Source organism: Electrona antarctica, assembly GCF_951216825.1.
Source record: "Electrona antarctica genome assembly, chromosome: 14".
In the NCBI taxonomy this organism is placed as follows: Eukaryota; Metazoa; Chordata; class Actinopteri; order Myctophiformes; family Myctophidae; genus Electrona; species Electrona antarctica.
Genome location: NC_136795.1, coordinates 5,582,273 through 5,602,789, shown reverse-complemented (window position 1 = coordinate 5,602,789; position 20,517 = coordinate 5,582,273). Strand labels below are relative to the sequence as shown.

The 20,517-nt window shown below is 43.7% G+C and overlaps 1 protein-coding gene across 1 annotated transcript; it reads right to left on the bottom strand.

The window, feature by feature from the left end:
• Positions 1–740: 740 nt before the first annotated feature.
• pdgfbb (platelet-derived growth factor beta polypeptide b) lies at positions 741–19,977 on the bottom strand. Its single transcript, XM_079521514.1, has 8 exons — positions 19,216–19,977; positions 10,109–10,205; positions 9,297–9,353; positions 6,314–6,507; positions 5,737–5,922; positions 3,064–3,979; positions 2,036–2,198; positions 741–1,133 (listed from the first exon to the last, which is right to left on the bottom strand). Exons 1-7 carry the CDS (start codon positions 19,279–19,281, stop codon positions 2,056–2,058), a joined length of 1,659 nt encoding a protein of 552 aa, XP_079377640.1. The 5' UTR covers positions 19,282–19,977; the 3' UTR covers positions 741–1,133; positions 2,036–2,055.
• Between the last annotated feature and the right edge of the window lie 540 nt (positions 19,978–20,517).

Genomic DNA, 20,517 nt, shown 5'->3' with positions numbered 1-20,517 from the left:
CACAGGCGTAACGCAAACCACCCGAATTAAGTTTAGCACCTTTGCACTTTTATCGTCACACCGTCAATGTGTTTCTGAGACAAGGAAACGCCATTGAAACAATCTGTTCATTTTGCCCCCACATCACATCTGTGGAATTCCAGTGTTTGCAATGAGTTAAATAGAATTAAATATGTTTGAAAGACATACCGACGCCGTTTAATAAGCTAATAATGGGTGATATCAGGGTTAGGTATTGCCATTTCTTTATTGCTGTACTCGTCTCACAGCAGCTGAGACTGAGCCTCCGGGTGTGGACACAGAGCAGCGCGGAGTTGAATCATGCATGGAAATACTGCCCGTACTGGTCGAGATTATTAGGAACATCTCGTCACACTGTAGTCTTTTCTCATAATTCTTCTCTCCGAGTTCATCTTGTTGCAACACAATACATCCTTCAGTATCACAGAGGAGTGATTCCCTGCACCACTGGTTGTCTGGATGAGTCTCTCTGAACAACATTATGGTATAGAAGTTAGAACTGAGTCTCTCCGACACACACAAAAAAGTTTTTTGTTAGTTCACGTTCGAAAAACAGTCTTTGGCTTCATGGTTTTTGTTCAGACTCAAGTTGTCTTTTTCACTTTTTCCTTTGCTGACATCAAAGGAAGTTTCCACATAGAGGTTGTAGAATGCACCAGTAGGTTCCTCCACCCCCCACCCCACCCCACCCACCCCCCCTCAGTTCCCTCAGTTCCCTCATTCCGCAGATTCTCATTGGTCAAAGTATAAGCTCACAATCTCTGGGGGCGGGCGGCACCACCGGTTGGTTCATTGCCAATAGAAGGCTGGCACCGCGCTGCAGCCAAGCAGCCCTCTGGAACAGGTCCATCTTTGGGGTTCACGCATTTATTTACTTGTACACAATACAGTGTTTATTTTTTCTTATTCTCCTTTTCAGTCCACGTCCAAGGGTAGTATACGTAACGTTACAGGTTCACCAGGCATTCATAACATTAGTATTGTTACTGAGGAGACCTCACGGGACGAGCAGGTTGCTTGACAGGTGAATAAATACATATTATGGTGGGGGGGGGGGTCACTCTGCTTCACCTTTTTTTTGGATTGTCCATGAAATACACCATCATGTGTCCCTGGGTAAGAGATAGAAGACGTAGTGATTAACTTTAGTTATTATAGTTACGTTGTAGATTTTTCACTGTATACATTTCGGCCATTCGAAAATAGCCGATCTACAAGCTCACAATGCGTCGCGAATGCGACACATAGTGAGCTTGTAGATCTGCTATTTTCTAACGATTTTTATACATTTGAAAACTTGTGAAATGAAACATTCTGCATGAAGAGTACTTTCTGCTTTTGGTACTTTAAGTACATTTTGATGCCAATACTTTTGTACTTTCACTCAAGTAAATTTTTATTTCCGGACTTTTACCTGTAGCGGAGTATTTCTACATTATTGTAGAGATACAGTATTGATACTTTTACTTAAAGATGGAGTGCCGTGATTTTTTCCCACCCTAAAACATGATCATCAGGTCTTATTGTCATATAAGGAGGTATAATTTTTTCAAAAAAGTGTACAGTATTTGTTCAAATGTTGTTTTTATGTGGGCACGCCCACCAGTTAATTAAGTATGCCTGGTTTGCCTGGTGGGTGGTGATGGGTGGTGATCCACCTGAACTGAAGCCGCACCCACAGCTGTAATTGTATGATAAAGGGGGAGGGGTTAGGGGAGGGGCTGATAGTGTGATGTCACTATATTACTGTTTATTTCATTGGCCCGTTTGACTGTCAAGGGTTCAGCCTCCAGGAAGAAACCCAAAATACAAAGTTAATACACCATTGCACATAAAAATGACTCCAGGGTGTCTAATGAAGTACTGTCACCTCATGAAAAACTGGAAAAATACAAAAATTAAAAAGTACTTTTTCCACCACTGATAGTGATTTATTTACAGTAATCGAGCATGTTATGTCATTGATTCTTGTGTTCATCCTTTCATTTTAATTTAACAGAATAATTGAACTGACCTGGATTGCCGTCGGTTGGACTACATCAGCATGGCTCTCATAGCTGCCTTGCTGATGCGTTTGCGGTTCTTCCTCATCCTCTTCCTGGGCGGGTTTGGCCGTGCGGGGGGCCGGGGCCCTGCTGGGGCCAATACTGGTTGCGTGGTGGCGGTAGTCATTGTTTCTGAAAGAGCAGAGCGGAGATGAGACTATCTATCTATAAATGCACCGCACGTCTCTGTATATGTCTGTACGTCTGTAATGCACGTGACTCCAGATCCGTTCGCCCCACCCACTTCAAATTCGACACACGCGTTCCACACCCCCCACAGGGAGTGCAGTGCCCGGTGTCGAGTCGGTCGGACCCACGGTTGTCCGGAACCGCCACAAAAGGCCCAGGCTCTGGACAGGGCCCCTGTCCTGCAGTGTCCATACGTATATGGAGCTGGCCTGTTCTGACATCACAACACTCCATATTTGGGCATGCCTGACATCACAACAGTCCATATTTGGGCATGCCTGACACAGAACTCCATATATGGGCATACAAGGGACACAGACAGATGGGTGGAATGGGTACTCTGACACGGGTACAACGGGTATTGCATAGCCGGGTGGGCATGGATCTCCAACTTCCATTGTTACTGACTCGGTGCTCTACAGCCGGGCACCGGTCTAGTAATAAACACATTGCAATCCCACTGGGAATAGTGACACATCTTTTATAGAGGGTATGCGACGCATGATGATGTGTGACATCATCATCATACCCGGAAGTTATGCGGGAACGCTGAGTGGCCAAAAAACGACTTTCTGGCCTCGACAGCCCATACATCCAAACAGAAAGGTCCTATCTGGTTGCATTAAACGACGCTAAACAACGTTAAACTTAAATTTGCCACTCACTTTATGCATGCGCATACGCTCTAATCTAATAACTATCACATTATGCATTCTCCTTTGTGTTTCAATTGAACGGTATGAAAATAAATGCTATACTTATACAATGCGGAAGCCACAAAGATATGAAATTCTGCACACTACTGTACCTGTTTTTTGTGTAGTTGTTTGTGGTTGATGGTGTTCTTTGTTATGCGGGTGGTGACGTCGACTCTCCCTGTCGTCCCTCTCTCTCTCCTCTTCCTCCCGTTTCAGCTGCTGCTGTCTCAGGAGCTCCTTCTCCTGGTCCAGCCTCTTGTGAAGGAGCAACAGCTCCTTCTTCTCCTGCTCCAGTCTCTCCTCGTCCGTCTGCGACCTCTTCCCCTCCTCGGGAGTCTCATTGTCCCTCCGCCTGTCCTGTCCTCCTCGAGGAGGGTCAGGATTTGGCTCTTTCGTGGGTCGGAGCCACACGTTCTCGCCGCCTCTCTGGTCGGGTGCCTTGGTGGTGAGGCCGAGGCCGTGCTGCCGATACCGGGTAGTGACTCGCTCGGAGGATTCACTCGCGCGGTGGGTCTTTGAGGTTTTGTCGTTTTGCAGCGACGGGCCGTCAGTTTGCGTGCCTTGCCCGGCTTGCTTCCTGTCCACATTTCCCCCGTCGTAACTCGGCCTCCACTCCGTTCTCATCCCCCCCTCGGTGCTGTTGATAGCCAACCCGTCGTCACCCTCGACCCCTCTGCTGGCCTCGTCGACAATGAAACCGTCACGCTCCTTCACGGAAAGTGTCCTGTTGCCAGCGGCAAGCCTCCCATGCTTCCCGTCCTCCGCATTCTCCTGATTATTATTATCAGTCCCATCTTTGGTTCCGAGGAGCCTGGTGGCATTATAGACCCAGTGAGGGCCCTGGACGATGTTCTCCCTGGACTGAGACGTGTCCTCCTCCCCAGCCAGACTGTAGGCCTCTTCAGACGGGGTGAACGTGTCTCCTCTCGGGCTCCAGTGTCGCTCCAGCAGCTCCTCCAGTTGGACCCTCTGGTGATGCTTCAGCTCGTCCTGATGATGGAGAGTCTCCTTGGACCGCGCCTTGCCCTTTTTTTTGGGGACAATAAAGTTGAATCAAATTCAGCTCACTTTTCCATGATTCTGTGCAGTTCAGCTCAGTTCAATTCAGCTGAGGCTATTTCATTGAGTCTGATATCTTTGTTCTGATTACATACATACATACATACATACATACATACATACATACATACATACATACATACATACATACATACATACATACATACATACATACATACATACATACATACATACATACATACATACATACATACATACATACACAGGTGGAAATTGGTGGTGTTTATGTCTGCCTGGCTTGTAATATCAATTAAAAGCACTGTCAGCACAGTATATACAATGGCACAGATGGAGTCTTAAAGCGCAAATAACATGCATTTTAAAACTGCTTTTAATATTTATTATCGTATTGTCTATGTCCCTCAAACTTATTTCTAATGGTTTGAGCCTCAATCACCACTCTGATATAACCAGTCCTTGTAATTTCTTTCTGGACTTTGAAAGCAGTTTTAGCTGCAGTACCACAATGTCCTGAGGTGGTGGGGGTGCTGATATGCAGATTATTTAATATTTGAGTCATTATAATACTGATGCTAGATAAAACCAGGCTTGTTTCCATTCCATGCCAGCTTGGAAAATCAACAATGGTGGACATTGTAAACAAAGTGGAAATGCAAATTTGGAACTGAAGACTGAAGAAGAGGAGGAATTATACAAATTAGGGTGACATTGATGACATCACGATGAGGACAAAATCTGTTGAGCTGTTCCTGAGAGCAATTTCCATGAAAGCACCAATATGATATGAAAGCCTGATTGTTCAAAATTGGTTATTTGTGGGGATAGAAAACACATATGGGAGCCCCAAAAACACAAAAGAAATTGAAAAAGTTGAATTTTATGTTATAGGCCCTTTAAAGTCGATTTATACTCCTGGTTTAGGTGAAGAGGTGACCACTGAAACGGTGGTTAGTAAAACAGAGAGATGTGTTGTGTGAGTGCTGTTGTGTGAGTGCCGGTGAACACCGCTGCATGGCGTCATGTTGTAGTTTTCAGTGGTCACCTCTTCACCGAAAACTGGACTATGAATAGGCCTTATTAGGTGATAAGATGACCACCGAAAACTACAACATGAAGTCACGCCGCCGTGATAAGCGACTCACCGCTCACCCAAACACAGCTCTCTGTTTTTAATAACAGTAACTTTTTTTTAAATCACCTAAAACTGGAGTATGAATAGGCCTTTAAAGGAGCATTCAGTGATTTGGGTGATTTGGAAAACCACCCAGTCCGCCCCGGTAACAAAATGTGCACATGCACGCTCTACAGTGGGGGGAAGTGCAACAGGCCAACATCATGTGCACCAAGGCCCGCCCCCACTCGATCATGATTGGAGGAAGGCCCCTCTCATCCTGATTGGATGAAGGCTTTGCCACCCGCCACCAAAACTGAAACTTTTTTTTTTGACCCCAGGGGCTCACTGGGGACAGGGAGGAACTCCTTATATGGTCATCACACTCTATAGTAGGGAGGATTATCCAGAAAAAAAGAAAAAATAAGTGATATTTGAATTAAGTCAAATCACTGAATATACCTTTAATGTTTGCTGTATACCAAACACTGTGCCGGCAGCATGCTTTAAGACAGATTTGACAAATCACTTTCATGTACAGTATTGTTGTTGCCCAAACCAGATCACAAATACGAAGAACTACATGGAAGAAAAGCATACTCTAAACGTGTCAAAATAAGCTTCACGGTACCTGTCCCTGGCTGAGGGTCTGGTTTCGATGTTGCTCCTTGCTGTGGGTCTGCTGTCTGCGGGAGGATTTCTTCCTGAGGACAGGAGGACGCGGGGCGGGCTGACACCGACACTCCACATGGTCCACCACTGACACCACCGCCTTGGCATAGGTGGGTCGCTTGTTGACATACTGGATCTTCATCACCTAACAGCAACAGAGAGGAGGAGGTGGCGAGGATTTAGTCTACGGAAAACAGAACCTGTGCTCTGATTTAACTATAGAAGTGGGTCGGGAGGTGGATTGCTGAGGTGGATCGCCACACCTACCATCAGCTCCCAGTACTTCCCAGTACTGCCGCACAAAAGCCGTGCTACTCATACACTGAGGTGGCGGTGCCACGCATCGAACCTATGAACTTGGCAAGAGCTGTACCGACCCCAGACACAAATGTAACTATAGCCCAATTAAAAAGTGTGTGTGTGTGTGTGTGTGTGTGTGTGTGTGTGTGTGTGTGTGTGTGTGTGTGTGTGTGTGTGTGTGTGTGTGTGTGTGTGTGTGTGTGTGTGTGTGTGTGTGTGTGTGTGCATGCGTGTACCTGTAGGTATCGCGTGTGCGTGAGGACAGGGACACACTGCAGACTCTTGGTGTTACAGCAGCCAGAGCAGCGCTGCACCTCGACGCACGGCGGCCATAACAAGAAGTTGGCATTGCTACGATCCAGCATGGCTCTGGTGACCTCTACGACCTCCGTACGAACTTTACACAGAGCCTGCTGTGCTGGTTGGGCATCTGATGGAGGACAAAGGAGAGGCAATGACTTAGAGTTACAGTTATGTTCACTTCTAATTGATAGTAGTATTACCACCAGGGACTTTGCAAGCAATAGGCCTCATTGGCCCCATGAAAAGATAAGGTGAGACTGATGAGGATATTAAAGGAGAATTCCATGCTAGAAGGCTTTCTTATCTTTCTTTGTAGTTGTTACGTCCCCACCAAAGAGGTCCAGGTGTTATTTTGTGCAAATGCACATTATTTCCCCTACCATAAGCCCTCAATGAATTGAATTGAATTGAATTATATCCTCTCCTTCATTCCTTCATAATGTAAATAGTATCCCAAGCAGCACACTTTACTACTTATTTCGATGGAAATAAGCGAATTAGCACAAAAACCCAACCCCCATTGAGGGCTTATGGTAGGGGAAATAGCCAATAATGCACTTTTGCACAAAATAACACCTGGACCTCTTTGGTGCGGACGTAACAACTACAAATAAAGGTAAGAAAGCCTTCTAGCATGGCATTCTCCTTTAATACTGTGCACATTTTCCTAGGACATGATAGCTATAATAATCTGACAATGGGGAGCAGTCACTCAAACAATCAATTACCCAAATCGATTATTATTAGGCCGGCCCTTCCAGGGTCCAGCAAAAAAAACACAAACACTTCAATACAAAATGCAATACAAAAATAATGAGAGTTTCATAAAGAATGCTTAAACACAAACACACTTTTGAAGAACTGTGGGTTTAACAAACTCTCATTCCAGGGATGTCTGTATCAGCTGAGCCAAGAACTAATGAGCAACAATCAACATGCACTCACGTCTCATCCATCTCATGATTAGCTACAGCTGTCTAAACCCACACAAGTTGTTATGAGATGTCTGGCAAATATGATGGCTTGCACATTCATATAAAAGTATCTGTGTACCTGCAGGAGCAGTCATAGTAGTAGGTTTGTACTATACGGTGAAAATGTTGTGGCCAAGCACATTTTACCAATACAGCAGACAATATAATGATGAAATCGCTTACAACTTTAGCTTTATTTCCACAGTGAAAGCATACTAGCTCAGTAATGAAAGCAATGATAAAAAAAAATGCCAAGATTGTTTTCTTTTTCTCTGGAACCATTGGACGCCAGAGTGAAAAAAAAATCAATAGATAAGCATGCAGAAGTACAACATCTTGCCCAAAGACACATTGGCATGACACCAGATAGTTGAGAGATATTCGTGGAGAGAGATAGCTGAGAGGCAATAGAGCTGTTCAGCATCAACGTTTATCCTCTCAGAATCTGACATTCTCTCAGTAGTTCCACCATGCTCTCAAGTATCAAGTGGAAATGTCAGAACTTCTTCAGCAAGGCAGAGTTTAAACCTCGATTGATACCGTTTTATAACGACATCTGCAAGCATGAGTGAACATGACAAAGACCCGAGACTAACGTAGACGGATGCACAATCTCGTGGACATCTGCTTTATTATGATAGAGAGAACAGGTCAACAGGGAGGATTTCAGCGTGTCAGTAAAACTACGCTCGTCACATTAATCGTCCTCCTGGGAAGGCTGACTGAGCACTCTCCAAGTACTCCATTAATGAGGACTGAGTGTTCTGGGCTCTTGGAGAAAATCAGGAATCCTCCTTGCCAGCACTACAACAGTCTTTCACTGTTGGAGTGTACTTATGAGTACATTTGTCATCCTAATGAATGCCTTCATGGTTGGATGGAAGAGAGTGCCTGAAATTGCCTCACTTTTGAACGCACACAGTGTAGAGGCCGTTAATCCCCCCCTCACATCAGGGTGATGACACTCAACATTATTGTTGTATTTATTAACTACACTAGCCTGATGGCTACAAGCTGATGGCTTGTAGATCAAACATACAGATGACATTCTCATCTGATCAGACGAGGAGTTCAATGTTTGAACATCTGCAGACCATTTACAAGCAAGTATTATTCTTTGTTTTCTCTTTTTTTGCACTCTATTGATCTCTTGTTTTGCTGTTGTTATTATCTATGCTGCTGTATTGTCTGAAGGAATGCCAAAAAAAAGCTTTTACTCTTATGTACCTGTCATGTACACAAGATATAACAATAAAGTACAACCTTGAACCTTGAGTAACAATGCAGGGAATAGACGATGAAATGAGGAGATGGGTAAAGAAATGAGATACATAAAATAGAAATACAGCTCACTAGAGGCCATTTACTGTACACTGTTTTCATTTACAACTGAAAAGCGGCATATAAAGTTGCTTTATTCTTGTTAACCCCATTACATGCAAATCAATCACACATTAAAGGGATCCTGACATAAAAAAAAGTGTTTGTAAAAAAAAAAAAAAAAAAAGCTGAGCTCAATTGCACCCAAAAAAAACCTGAACTTTTAAAATTCCGTAGATTTTCTGTGGTCTGGGGTTTTCTGGCTCAAACAAGTGCTCTGAGAGTCCACAAATCCCATATATGACAGGAATTTGCCAGCAAATGTCAGTTTGTCTGTTTTCATTGCAGCTCAGAAGGCTTCAGAACACAAAGAGGTTTTCTCTGTGTGTTCTGAAGCCTTCTGACCACAGAAAATCCACTGAATGTTCAAAGTTCAGGTTGTGTGGGTGTTAATTGAGGTCATAAAACCTAAAAGAAAAACAACATACAAAAATAAATGAAAATTAATGTTATGAAACTTTTAAGTGATTGGCAGTTGTCAATGTCCTCTGTCCAACCAAGGCAAGAAAGACAAAGGGGGGGAAAACACCATAAAAGTAAGGAGGAAGAGATCAAAACTCACCAAGGCTCCTTGGTAATCTATGACCTTCATTAGCAGGCGAACCCTCCTCCTCTCCATCTGAGACAAGATACAATACATGCTCAATATCAATTCCACATAATATACTGTGTCCACGTAGCCGTTGTTGTATTGACTTGTGCTTTGTGTTTGAAATGTATACCCATTCTACAAACTGTGAATACAAATGTAAATCAATCAATCAATCAATCAATCAATCTAGACATCTCTACTATTACAATATTTCATTGTAAGAGTTCAATATAAAGTTCCATTTAAAGTTCTGTTGCATTGTGTGGCTTTGAAGAAAGCATGATAGACAAAAGAGAGCACAGACAGACACAGACAAGAGAGAGACAGACAGACCGACCGGCAGAGAAACAGACAGAAATAGAAAGAAAGGAGGGGGGGGGAGTTTAAAGTCATTGTTTTATTGTTTACAACTGAAACTTCCCTAGTTAGCCAGCTTGTCCCATGTGATTGTTGAAGCATATTGCTCGCCTGCGTAGAATCCTGTATGTAGGCCTATATAGTGTCTTGTATTATTACAGTACATTGTTTTCAGTCCATTTACCGCTCTTTGTCCATTATTTGGAGCAGTTATGGAATAGTGGTTTTCCCTTATTCATTTAAAAGTTACTGTTGGTACGTTGAAGTGAGTGCAACGGAGTACCATCTACAAAACATTGTACGTATAGTTCAGGTCTAATTGCAAAAAAAACAAAAACTAAAGGAAAATACAGATGATTTTACCGTATGTTTGAAGTATAGTATTATTTGTGTGTTGTTAATAGTCGAATGCTCTGGGTCTTTACCTACGGAGTCAGAGAACAGAAGCAGCTGGAGGTCTTCTAGGGAGGAGATGGGACTGCTTCTAACCAGCTCCACCAGGGCTGCAGGAAGAGGGTCCCCCTGAAACACACACGCACGCACGCACACACACACACACACACACACACACACACACACACACACACACACACACACACACACACACACACACACACACACACACACACACACACACACACACACACAAAGAGGACAATTAGAAAGATAGGTGGCAGCGATACCTATCTTGAATCACACAAGAACAAAATATTTATTATGTATTGTCGGCTGTGTACATGCATTTTGCGGCAGGCATTGTGTCCGAGAGTGTCCTCCGCATTTCAGACAGCCCTGTAAAGCTTTCCAAACAATTCCTCTGGAGAGAGAGTGCAGCGAGCAACATTCACATCATTTATAGGCTCCATGTGCATAACTGCAAAACAGGGTTTCCCAAGGGTGTTTATACCTGGTCCATAACCACCTTCGGGAGGGTGCATGTGTTTGGTCCGACGTACTAACACCCTACCCAAAACCCAGCTCTAAACCTAACCTCACAGGAAGCCACGTGTTAGTTTTAACCTGCCACATGTTAGTTTTAACCTGCCACATGTTAGTTTTAACCTGCCACGCATGTCGGGAGGGACGGTGTTGTCAGACGAATGTTGTTTAACCAACATATGCACGCCCCTTCGGGTCACCCAGCCAGTACTAAGGGTTATGCACAGGGCCAATTGTATGGCGTTGGCATACCGTCCGCTGTGAGTTTATAAATTTGGTATTTCTGGCGAGTGACAGTGTTGTAAAACAAAGTATAAATCAGGCTTAATGTAATGAGCTTAATGCGACATAATAATAATGGCTACACTCACAACAACGCACTTTAGACTCTGAATTACTATAGGCTGCCCCACACAGACAGCCAGGCAACAGCTCCACGGTACGATTGTGTGTACTAGGTGTGGGGTTTGACCCCCAGAGTCATTAATGGGATGGTGGTGTGTGTGTGTGTGTGTGTGTGTGTGTGTGTGTGTGTGCGTGCGTGCGTGCGTGCGTGCGTGCGTGCGTGCGTGCGTGCGTGCGTGCGTGCGTGCGTGCGTGCGTGCGTGCGTGCGTGCACGGAGGGGTATTAGCCACAGTGGACACACAATGGTCACTATGAGCGGGGTGAATGACTATTGGCCTTGTGTCCTCTCATCTGCTAACATTTAGGGGTCAAAGGAGCCAGGAAGGAGCCAGGAAGTGGGGGAAGGAGTGACACAGAGAAGACGAGAGGCATGGAGGTGCATCTGAAAAAAGGGGGATAATGGATGAATCAAAAAGAAGGGGACGAGGGGATCAGACATGGGTCGGGAGACACTCCAGAGAGAGGACAGGTTTAAATGTTGGCTCCTCCCGGCTGTAACATGGAACCACCAAAAACCACCTCTTGTTTGGTTTAAGTGTGTCGGCCCAAGCTGCAGAATTAACCACTTAAGCCATCTTATTATGATAGCTAATAATATGCAAGCCTTGTAAGCTATTTAGAAAATAGCCAATCTATAGCCTTGTAGATTGGCCGTTTAAAAATATATTTCTAACTTTTTATTATTGAATATTAGGTATATATAGGAAGAGATATTTGGAATAAATGAAAGAAGCCCATCCTACAAAGACCTACAGCAAAAATATATTTGCATTAGGAGGGCAATAGAATAATGTTTAATTGGAATTTCAATATTCATGCTCCTGGAGAAAGAAAATAAAAAATGTCACTTTAACTGCATTCTTATTGTTCTCAGATTATGCTTATATGTAGTTGTAAGTCGTTTTTTAATACTTTCTTTTGCTGCACTAATGCAACATTAATTATTGTCCAACATGTCATCCCATTCAAAATGCATTATCTTTCCACTGCAGGTCTAGTCCAGCAAACATCCAAGCATGTGTGTTGTGTGTAAAATTCCATTAAGTTTCTTGAGAGTACACTGTCAAATCCATAGTGTTCATTTACTTTCAAGGGGGTCCCTGGCTAAGTGATTGATAGTTAAGGAACCAATTGGACATTTACAGCTCTGTTAGTTCAGAGAGTGTCGAAATACGGGTCCATTTGGTTCCATTTCTACACTCTCCAGAGCTAAATGAACACTCCGGATTTCGCTGTGTATGATGAATCCCTCTGGGACGAAAATGCTTAGCCAGAGGAAGCAGCCATCCATGTGTGAACATGGCATTCACACACCCTAGCCCTTACTGTAATGCCATTGACTTCTCCCCTATTGTTGGTCGACTCAGAGTCAAATTATACAGGAGGGAAATGCCGTGCATTAACATCTCGACTGCACAGCCGCTGATGCCCCTAAGGAGCCATCAGGGCTACTTCCTCCCCCCTATCCAGGTTCCACCAGGCGGGCAGAAAACCTGCCTGCTTGGCTAATTGTGTCTGATGAATAATCATGGGACGTGTCTTTGTTCACAGCAAGGCGCCCGCTGTCACGACCGTTTGAGTCAGAGCAGGAAGAATTAAACACTTCAGCGCCGGGTAACCGATAAACAAAGCTGATGTAAACAGATAAGTATATAATGCACAGGCGGAGAATGTAAACGCACGTCAATAATAATGCATATATACGAAACAATATATATTACGGCTGCAACTTGGCAACGTCACAGTTGTCCGTTCAAAAGGGAGACGCGTTATGTACATCTGTAGGGGAGATTTTAAATGAAAATATTAGTATATTATATATGCTTAGGTGTTTATGTCAGCCCAGAATTGTAATAATTGGCTCAACGGTTAATAAACTAACGAAGGAAATACAGCAAGTTAGCTTTAATACATGTACGTATTCACTTGTATTTAACTTTAATTTTGGGCAGGAACCCATTTTTGTGTTAGCATTATGTTATGCTTTAGCTATTGAAAAATAGCAGATCTACAAGCTCATAGCGCGCCACCGAGTGGCGCGCTACGAGCTTGTAGGTCTGCTATTTTTGAAAAATCGAAGAACGACTGACATAGAAACACAGGTTTTTCAGAAAACTGTCAGGATGTAGAAGACATTTTTAGAATCTGATCTCAGGTCAAAATGGGTTAATACAAGTGAATGTATTAAATTGATTCACTGGCTTCAATTTATTTGTCTTATCTCTTAATGATTTTGCAATGTGGAAAGCATTCATGCCAAAAACACTGAGATAGAATGAAGTGAATAGAATGAAATCACGCTGCCACTGGTGTCTGAGATTGATCAACTAAAGTCTACCTCAGCACCCAGCTGCATCTGGATTGCCGTATGTGGTTTGCCTGCTTTAACCCATTCAGGCCTGACGTCGAAATTAAAAAAAAAAAGTTTTCTAAATCATGACAATTTTCGGAAAGATTTGAGGCACATTTTAACGATTTTTCAAAAATAGCAGACCTACAAGTTCATAGCGCGCCACTCGGTGGCGCGCTATGAGCTTGTAGATCTGCTATTTTTCAATAGCTAAATTATAACAATGTTTAAAACACCAAAAGGGGTTCCCGCCCCAAAATGGGTTAATGGTTAATGTGGTTAAACGCTAACGTGACATGGATGCGTTCCAGGTCTCAATGGATTAAATAAAGTATTTGTGCTGATGGAGCAGAGACAGTGAAGCTGTCTACAGACTATCAGTGGATCATTATCATTGTTGGCTATGGAAACCAAAATGCCACGGTGACACGTGTGTGTGTGTGCTGCTGCACATCCCACCTACCTCACCACGACCGGCGCTGAGACTCAAGGAAGTGAATCGTAACGTCCGCTTCACTGTTTGTCCTGCTCTCAGTGGAGACTGTTTAGAGAGGCAATGAGGTAACTTCCTGTTTCCTCATTTTAAACATCAAGAATGAGCCCCGTTTAATAGTAATTCTGGAGCAATCACACGGAAATAAATCGTGTCATCTAGTTCAGGGGTGCTCAACCCGTGGGTCGCGACCCCTCGGGGGGGGGTCGCCAAATTATTTTGGGAAATACAATGTTTTGCAACTGAATGGCTGGAAATTGGAAATTGAGAGTTTACATAGTACACATAGTACATGCATACATTTTCCTTTCCTGTTTCAGTATTCATTTATGATGTATTTTCTCTATTGTAAGGTTATTTTTGCAGTCAGTTTGTATTGGGGGCGGGGAGTGGGGGCGGGGCGAGGGATCGCGAGACACGGCCAAAGCATTTCCGGGTGTCCCCAGAGCCAAAAACGTTGAGAACCCCTGATCTATAGTTAACTCCAATTTTACACAATCCAGACCTTTTTTGTTGTTGTTGTCTTAATTAGCCTTTGTGAGCCTTCGCAGGAGACGTAACATAATCCAGTGCTTATCCTACTGTTTCCCATGTGGTAGAGCCATTCTCTACACACACCCCAAACCCCTGGAGGATTATTGGACACATTGAGGAATGCCAGGTACATGCAGCACAGGGGCTGTGGTGAGCAGAGGAGGACGAGCAGGGACGTGCAGAGAGTGTTATAGAGAGGCAGGGGCTGAAATCTCGTAAGAGGGCACTTTTGGACAAAAATAGCAGATCTACAAGCTCTCAACGCGTCGCAGCGCGACGCGTTGAGAGCTTGTAGATCAGCTATTTTCGGGGCACAACCCAGCACTCTTTAGCTAGTGTGGTGTAACGACATGGATTTCTAAACAAATTTGTTCAGCGCAAAATGCTGTGTTCAAGTTCAGGAGTCTTCGGAAAAATGGCAATTCTCCTGAACGCTGCCTTCCGATATGTGGCATGGAAAGGAAAGGAGTGGCATTTGCATTTCTTTCACCATAGTAAATGCTGAAAATCGTGGTCTGGGGAGGGCAGTTGTTTTACAGACAGGTAAAAGGGCAGGGGCTGAAGCCCCCTTTGATGTCTATGTGTGTACGTCCCTGAGGAGGAGGAGGAGGAGGAGAGGAGGAGGAGGAGGAGGAGGAGGAGGAGGAGAGGAGGTAACATCTAATGCTACATAATTAGAGGGTCTAAGTTTGCTGCCGGCGCACAAGCCGAGCTAGAGGCTGCAACAGCAGCAGCAGCATGCAGCACATGTGCATGGGCTCACACAGAGTGGTTGAAAGCCTGCATATACATGTGCATGTCGCTAGCATGCATGTTTTCTGTCTTTTTTATACTTTTATTTTTTTTCCTCCTCCAGTTGCCTGCCTAATCACTTAACCTTGTTTCCTAAAATACATATATGTATACAAGATCACAATGTGTCACATCATGAAAGAAAAAGCACACTCATGTGAAGTGAGGGGCGCTCTTATCATCATACATCATCATACATCGTCACATTCCGTGCTCAGTCAATCAAAGTATCACATTCAGTGGCACACACACACACACACACACACACACACACACACACACACACACACACTCACACACACACACACACACACACACACACACACACACACAGAAACACAAAGCTGGGCATAGGAGGGACTAGCGCCCGTCAAAAATGTTTTGAAAATGTGTGAATATTTTCACCATGACATGCCCCAAAATAGGGATGCCAGTAAGTGGTTCTACGACTAATGACAATCTCGATAGATAATGATGATGATAATTATTCCTTGCACAGCTACAGTACAGCTCTGCAGAACCTGGCAATGCTCTTGCATACAGTATGCACAGTGTCATAAGCTGTCACCAAATCCATGCAAACACACACGCCATGCTCCTGATTCACAGAATACCATGAATGCTGATTATGGGCTTTGGGATGCCTCCATGCCACCCATGCTGCCAATTTAACATTTAGAGATGGGGAATTCCATCCTGGTCCTGTGTAAGTTACGCCTCAAAGTGTGGTATTTGTGACTGTAGATTTCTGCCTCAAATGGCCAGGGCGGGGGCCTGTCAGCGTGCCAGCAGCTCAGACCACAAAATGAACTGGAATCTATGAGGAAAGGACTGATTCTCGTGCTTTAATTGAGACCAGCACATCATCGGGGGGCTCGGCTTACAAAGTCTCCTCGGCCGTCCCATGGCGGGAGCAATATGCCCCATGAATATGGCTCATTATCCTATCACAGTGCTACTTCTATAAGACCATCTGCTTACCTCTTCACCCCTCTCGCTCATCTCATGCCCCCCCCCCATCCCCCCCCCCCCCACCCCCCCCACCACCACCACAATCAACTCCACTTGTTAGACCCAACTCAATCCAGCAGAACTGTGGGTCATGGGGAACATCAAGTGAGGGTCCATTGTCGAGAGAGGGCTCTCTAGTCAACCATGAACCATATAGAGCCCTTGCTCTGGATCAGTTTAACCACATATAAGCCCTATATACTCTGTCGTATGATAAATAACAAAAATAGCTGTCACTTTGCAGACCGCTTTTGTAGACTGCATGGCTATTTTTGAAAATTAAGTAAAATAATAAAATGTTGTGGTGCAGGGCGGGTTGGGGGGGGGGGGGGGGGGGGGTGATAAAACATTTGACAATAGTGTTATTGTGATACATGTGGTGATTGATGGCTTGGAGAGTAAGCAGCCAACAGTATAAACCAGTGGTTTTCAACCCTTTTCATATCAAGGACAACGAGGTCCATTATTTCTTTGGCATTTGAGCCACGGACCACCATTTGATGAGATTTAGCCTCTCAGACCCCAACATATTTTGTTGTCATTGAATACGATTTTGTCCACAATTGCTGTATTGATATGTATAACAACAATATTTAACTCTCAAGAGTTAAAGATCTATAAGGGTCCACTTGGTTACTAACTCTCCATCATGTAGCTGGGGACCGCCTGGAACCCCCTCAAGGACCACTGGTGGTCCCCGGACCACTGGTTGAAAACCACTGGTATAAGCCAATGAAGGCCCTCACTGGCCGGTTCTGTCTGGGGAGGAGGAACTGGAACGGAAGTTATCTGATTCATTTGGATGAAGCCGACAAAGACGTGTGCCCCAGTTTGACCTGTCGCCACTTCCTAAAACGGACATCTTGTTGTCTCTGTCTGACCATGTGTGCCTGACTGCCTGCCATGCCTGCCTGCCTAACGCACGCGTGTGCATTCCTGAGTCTGTGCGCGTGCGGGCGGGCGGGCGTGCGTGCGTGCGTGCGTGTATTGATTATCTTGCTCCCCATACTTCTTAGATTCTATGACTGGGAAACTGATTGAAATGTTTCTTCAGGCCTCCATTCACATAAAACTCTGGCATGAATGGACTTCATATCTATAGCCAGGCATCATCATACGAGGCCAACAATGTTTATGAATGTAACTTACAATGTTGCTTATAAGAAAACCTCATTTGACCTCAGTAGTCTGCATGGGACGTTCGTCTTTTCTAGTTGACTTCTGAAGGAAACGGTCCCAGTTATACAGTTAAAAAGCAGAATAAATCATTATGTGTGTGGGAATATTATTTTTCTACCAAACATGTGGTTGCCACATTATTTGTTTTTTTTGTATTTGGAGCACAGTGATAAGTTCCTTTTGTATTCCAGAACACACGTGGTATAAAACATGCATGATAATGCCTAATAATAATGGCAGAAGAACCCTAAAGTATTGAGATTGATTTGGGTGATGTTTTCTAAATTCTTACACAGCTCTGCAAAGCACGAAAGGCAGAAATTGTATTCTAATCATAATGCCTCATCATTATGTATGTATGTATGTATGTATGTATGTATGTATGTATGTATGTATGTATGTATGTATGTATGTATGTATGTATGTATGTATGTATGTATGTATGTATGTATGTATGTATGTATGTATGTATGTATGTATTGCTTAATGTAAATCACTCTGGATTAAGAGCGTCTGCTAAATGCCTAAATTGTAAATTGTATGTATGTGACATTAATTGTGTGTAAAAGAAATAATACACATAGCAATTATATAGCTGACCTACAGATTCACTCTGAAAGGAAAGCACCATGGTCTTCTAAAAACTCAAAGGTCAACAACTTTTGTGTAACAAGTTGACTGATACACTGACACAGTGTGTGAGAGAGACACCTCACATTTACAACACACTGTAGCCTACAGTACAAGTCTCAAATCACCTCTAAAGTCTCAAATCACCTCCCACAACTATTCTTTACTGGAGCTGTGAGTGAGGGGAAAGACTAAAAGAAAAGGGGAGTGTGACTGTGGACAGCTGAATGTCTGGTTTATTGAAGAAAAAATAAAGGAAAAAAAGCCCCCTGTCATGTCATGATGATATGATTATGTTTATTGACAGGTTTATGAGTCAGTGAAACATCTGGAACGGTCTCCATGGATGCTGGATTGAAGCACGTGGTGCGTTCAGCCATGCAGGGAGCCTCAGCCTAACATCATCATCATCATCATGATGGCTCGCTTTGTTTCTCCGTGCATCAGCAGCCATATAAAGCTCGCAGTACAGAGAGGAGTAGACCTCGGCATGTGTCTACCCTCAGGCGCCCATTCATAAAGCCAGTTAATGGCAGAAATAACTGTTATTTTCTCTTTAAGGATTCCCCCACCCCTAATAACAGTGCCGAGTTCTTATATATATAGTTGGCCCCCAGAGGACGCTGCATTGATAAAGTGTATCAGAAAGGCTATACCATTACCTATACGACCCATTGTGCTGCAGTGAATTGGGGCAGGTGCATGCACTATAGCCTACTATTACAAACGTGCATTTGATCACAGGCTGCTAGGATATAGGCCTGTGATATGCTAGGCGTGTGATATCGTTTGGATTGATTTATTTTATACAGTTTGTAGAATGGGGTATACGTTTTCAAACAAATTACAGGTCAATACAAAGTCTGCTACAAGGAGAAAAACAGAAAAAAATACTTGTTTATGTTTATATCGGGTCCTCCATTTTCAATTCATCAAGTTGACATACGTGACACATCATGCTTGTTGTTTTATTAAAGTAAAGTTTACCAAAAGTTTACCTAAATTGATGTTTAAGCATTTTAAGTAAGCCTTTGGCCTTTTAAAGTGTTTAAATGTTTTGAATTATTGTGTATGAAAATGATGTAATTAAATCTAGAGAGAACACAGTTTAGGGTTGATGGCAAGCCCATGAAAAATAATCAGTCTCCTCCAGACTCTCTCTCTAGGAATTAAGCAATGGCATAATAAATGAACTCACCTCCTCGGCTGCGCCAAACCGGAGACACGCCGCCAGCATCGCGAGCATCTGTACCCACCAGCTCATGTTGCTGCCCAGCCTCGAGACGCCGCGACGGACCGGGCATTTAGGGAGGCAAGAGTCTCTCTCTGCTCAGCACTGGCTGCGGGCGGACAGCGGCTCGCCCTGTGGATCTGCTGCGTGCGCGCAGAGCAGACGGGCTTCCCACGCTGTCGTCTCCAGCAAAGAATTATCCAAAATAATTGGCGATTGTCCTCAGTTTAAACTAAGAGGACCCGCGGCCGGCTTCAAGTTGCTTCAACTGTCTCAGAAGAAGATGGTCCACTTTATTTCATATATATATGCAGCCGAAATGATAGGCTTGCACAATAATCCACAATCCAAGTTTATTGTGCGTAAGACCATTCAGCGTTCAACTCTGGAACTATATAAAGCCGCTAAAAAAGAGTGAAAGAGCAGTGAATTAATAAAAGGTTATAAAACCTTACTAAGTTATATTTCGAAGTAACAAAAAAGGTCCAAAAACCACATGATTAAAGTTATCCACCAGATCTCATGTGTCCGTCGAATAAAGTTAAATTATCCCAGAGATGTCCAAATATTCAAAAAATGTAAATCCAAATTAATAAAGTAAACCAAAAATAAAGAAAATCCACTTGTATTCGCGTACGTTTCCAATGCCTTTTGCCAGACTATCTCAGTATTTATTTCCAACTTGTCTATGACAAGCACTAAAATCTATGAAGTAACGGCAGTGGACGGTGGTTTGCGGTCCTCTTCTTCCAAGGAGCCTTATCAATAACCAAAGCGCTCTAGTCTAGTCTCAGTGCGCCTCTCTCTGCCCTCCCTGGACCTGCCTGATTACAGCCGGTGCGCAGTACGCACACTGCACTCCCATAGCCCGGAGAGAAGGCCATGCTTTGATTGGCTGGCTGGTTGTCAGGCAACTTCTGGCAGTTTATAGCATGGCATATATATGGTAGCTTATTAATAACATTTAAAATGTGATACATATACTCGTACAAAATGACTTAATATTTTAAAGGGACGTTGATGAATTGCCTAACTTGGCCCATTGGTATAATAATAGCCTTATTTGGCCAACAATAGTGACATGACAGAGGTAGCCAAGCAAGCGCTCTGCTCAATTTTGCCTGACAACCAACTAGCCAATTACAGCACGACAGACCACCTCCAGTCTATGGGATCTATTAGTCTACATTCTCTACAATTCCTGACCGAGTTCTGGTAGTAGAATATCTCTCTCTCTCTCTCTCTCTCTCTCTCTCTCTCTCTCTCTCT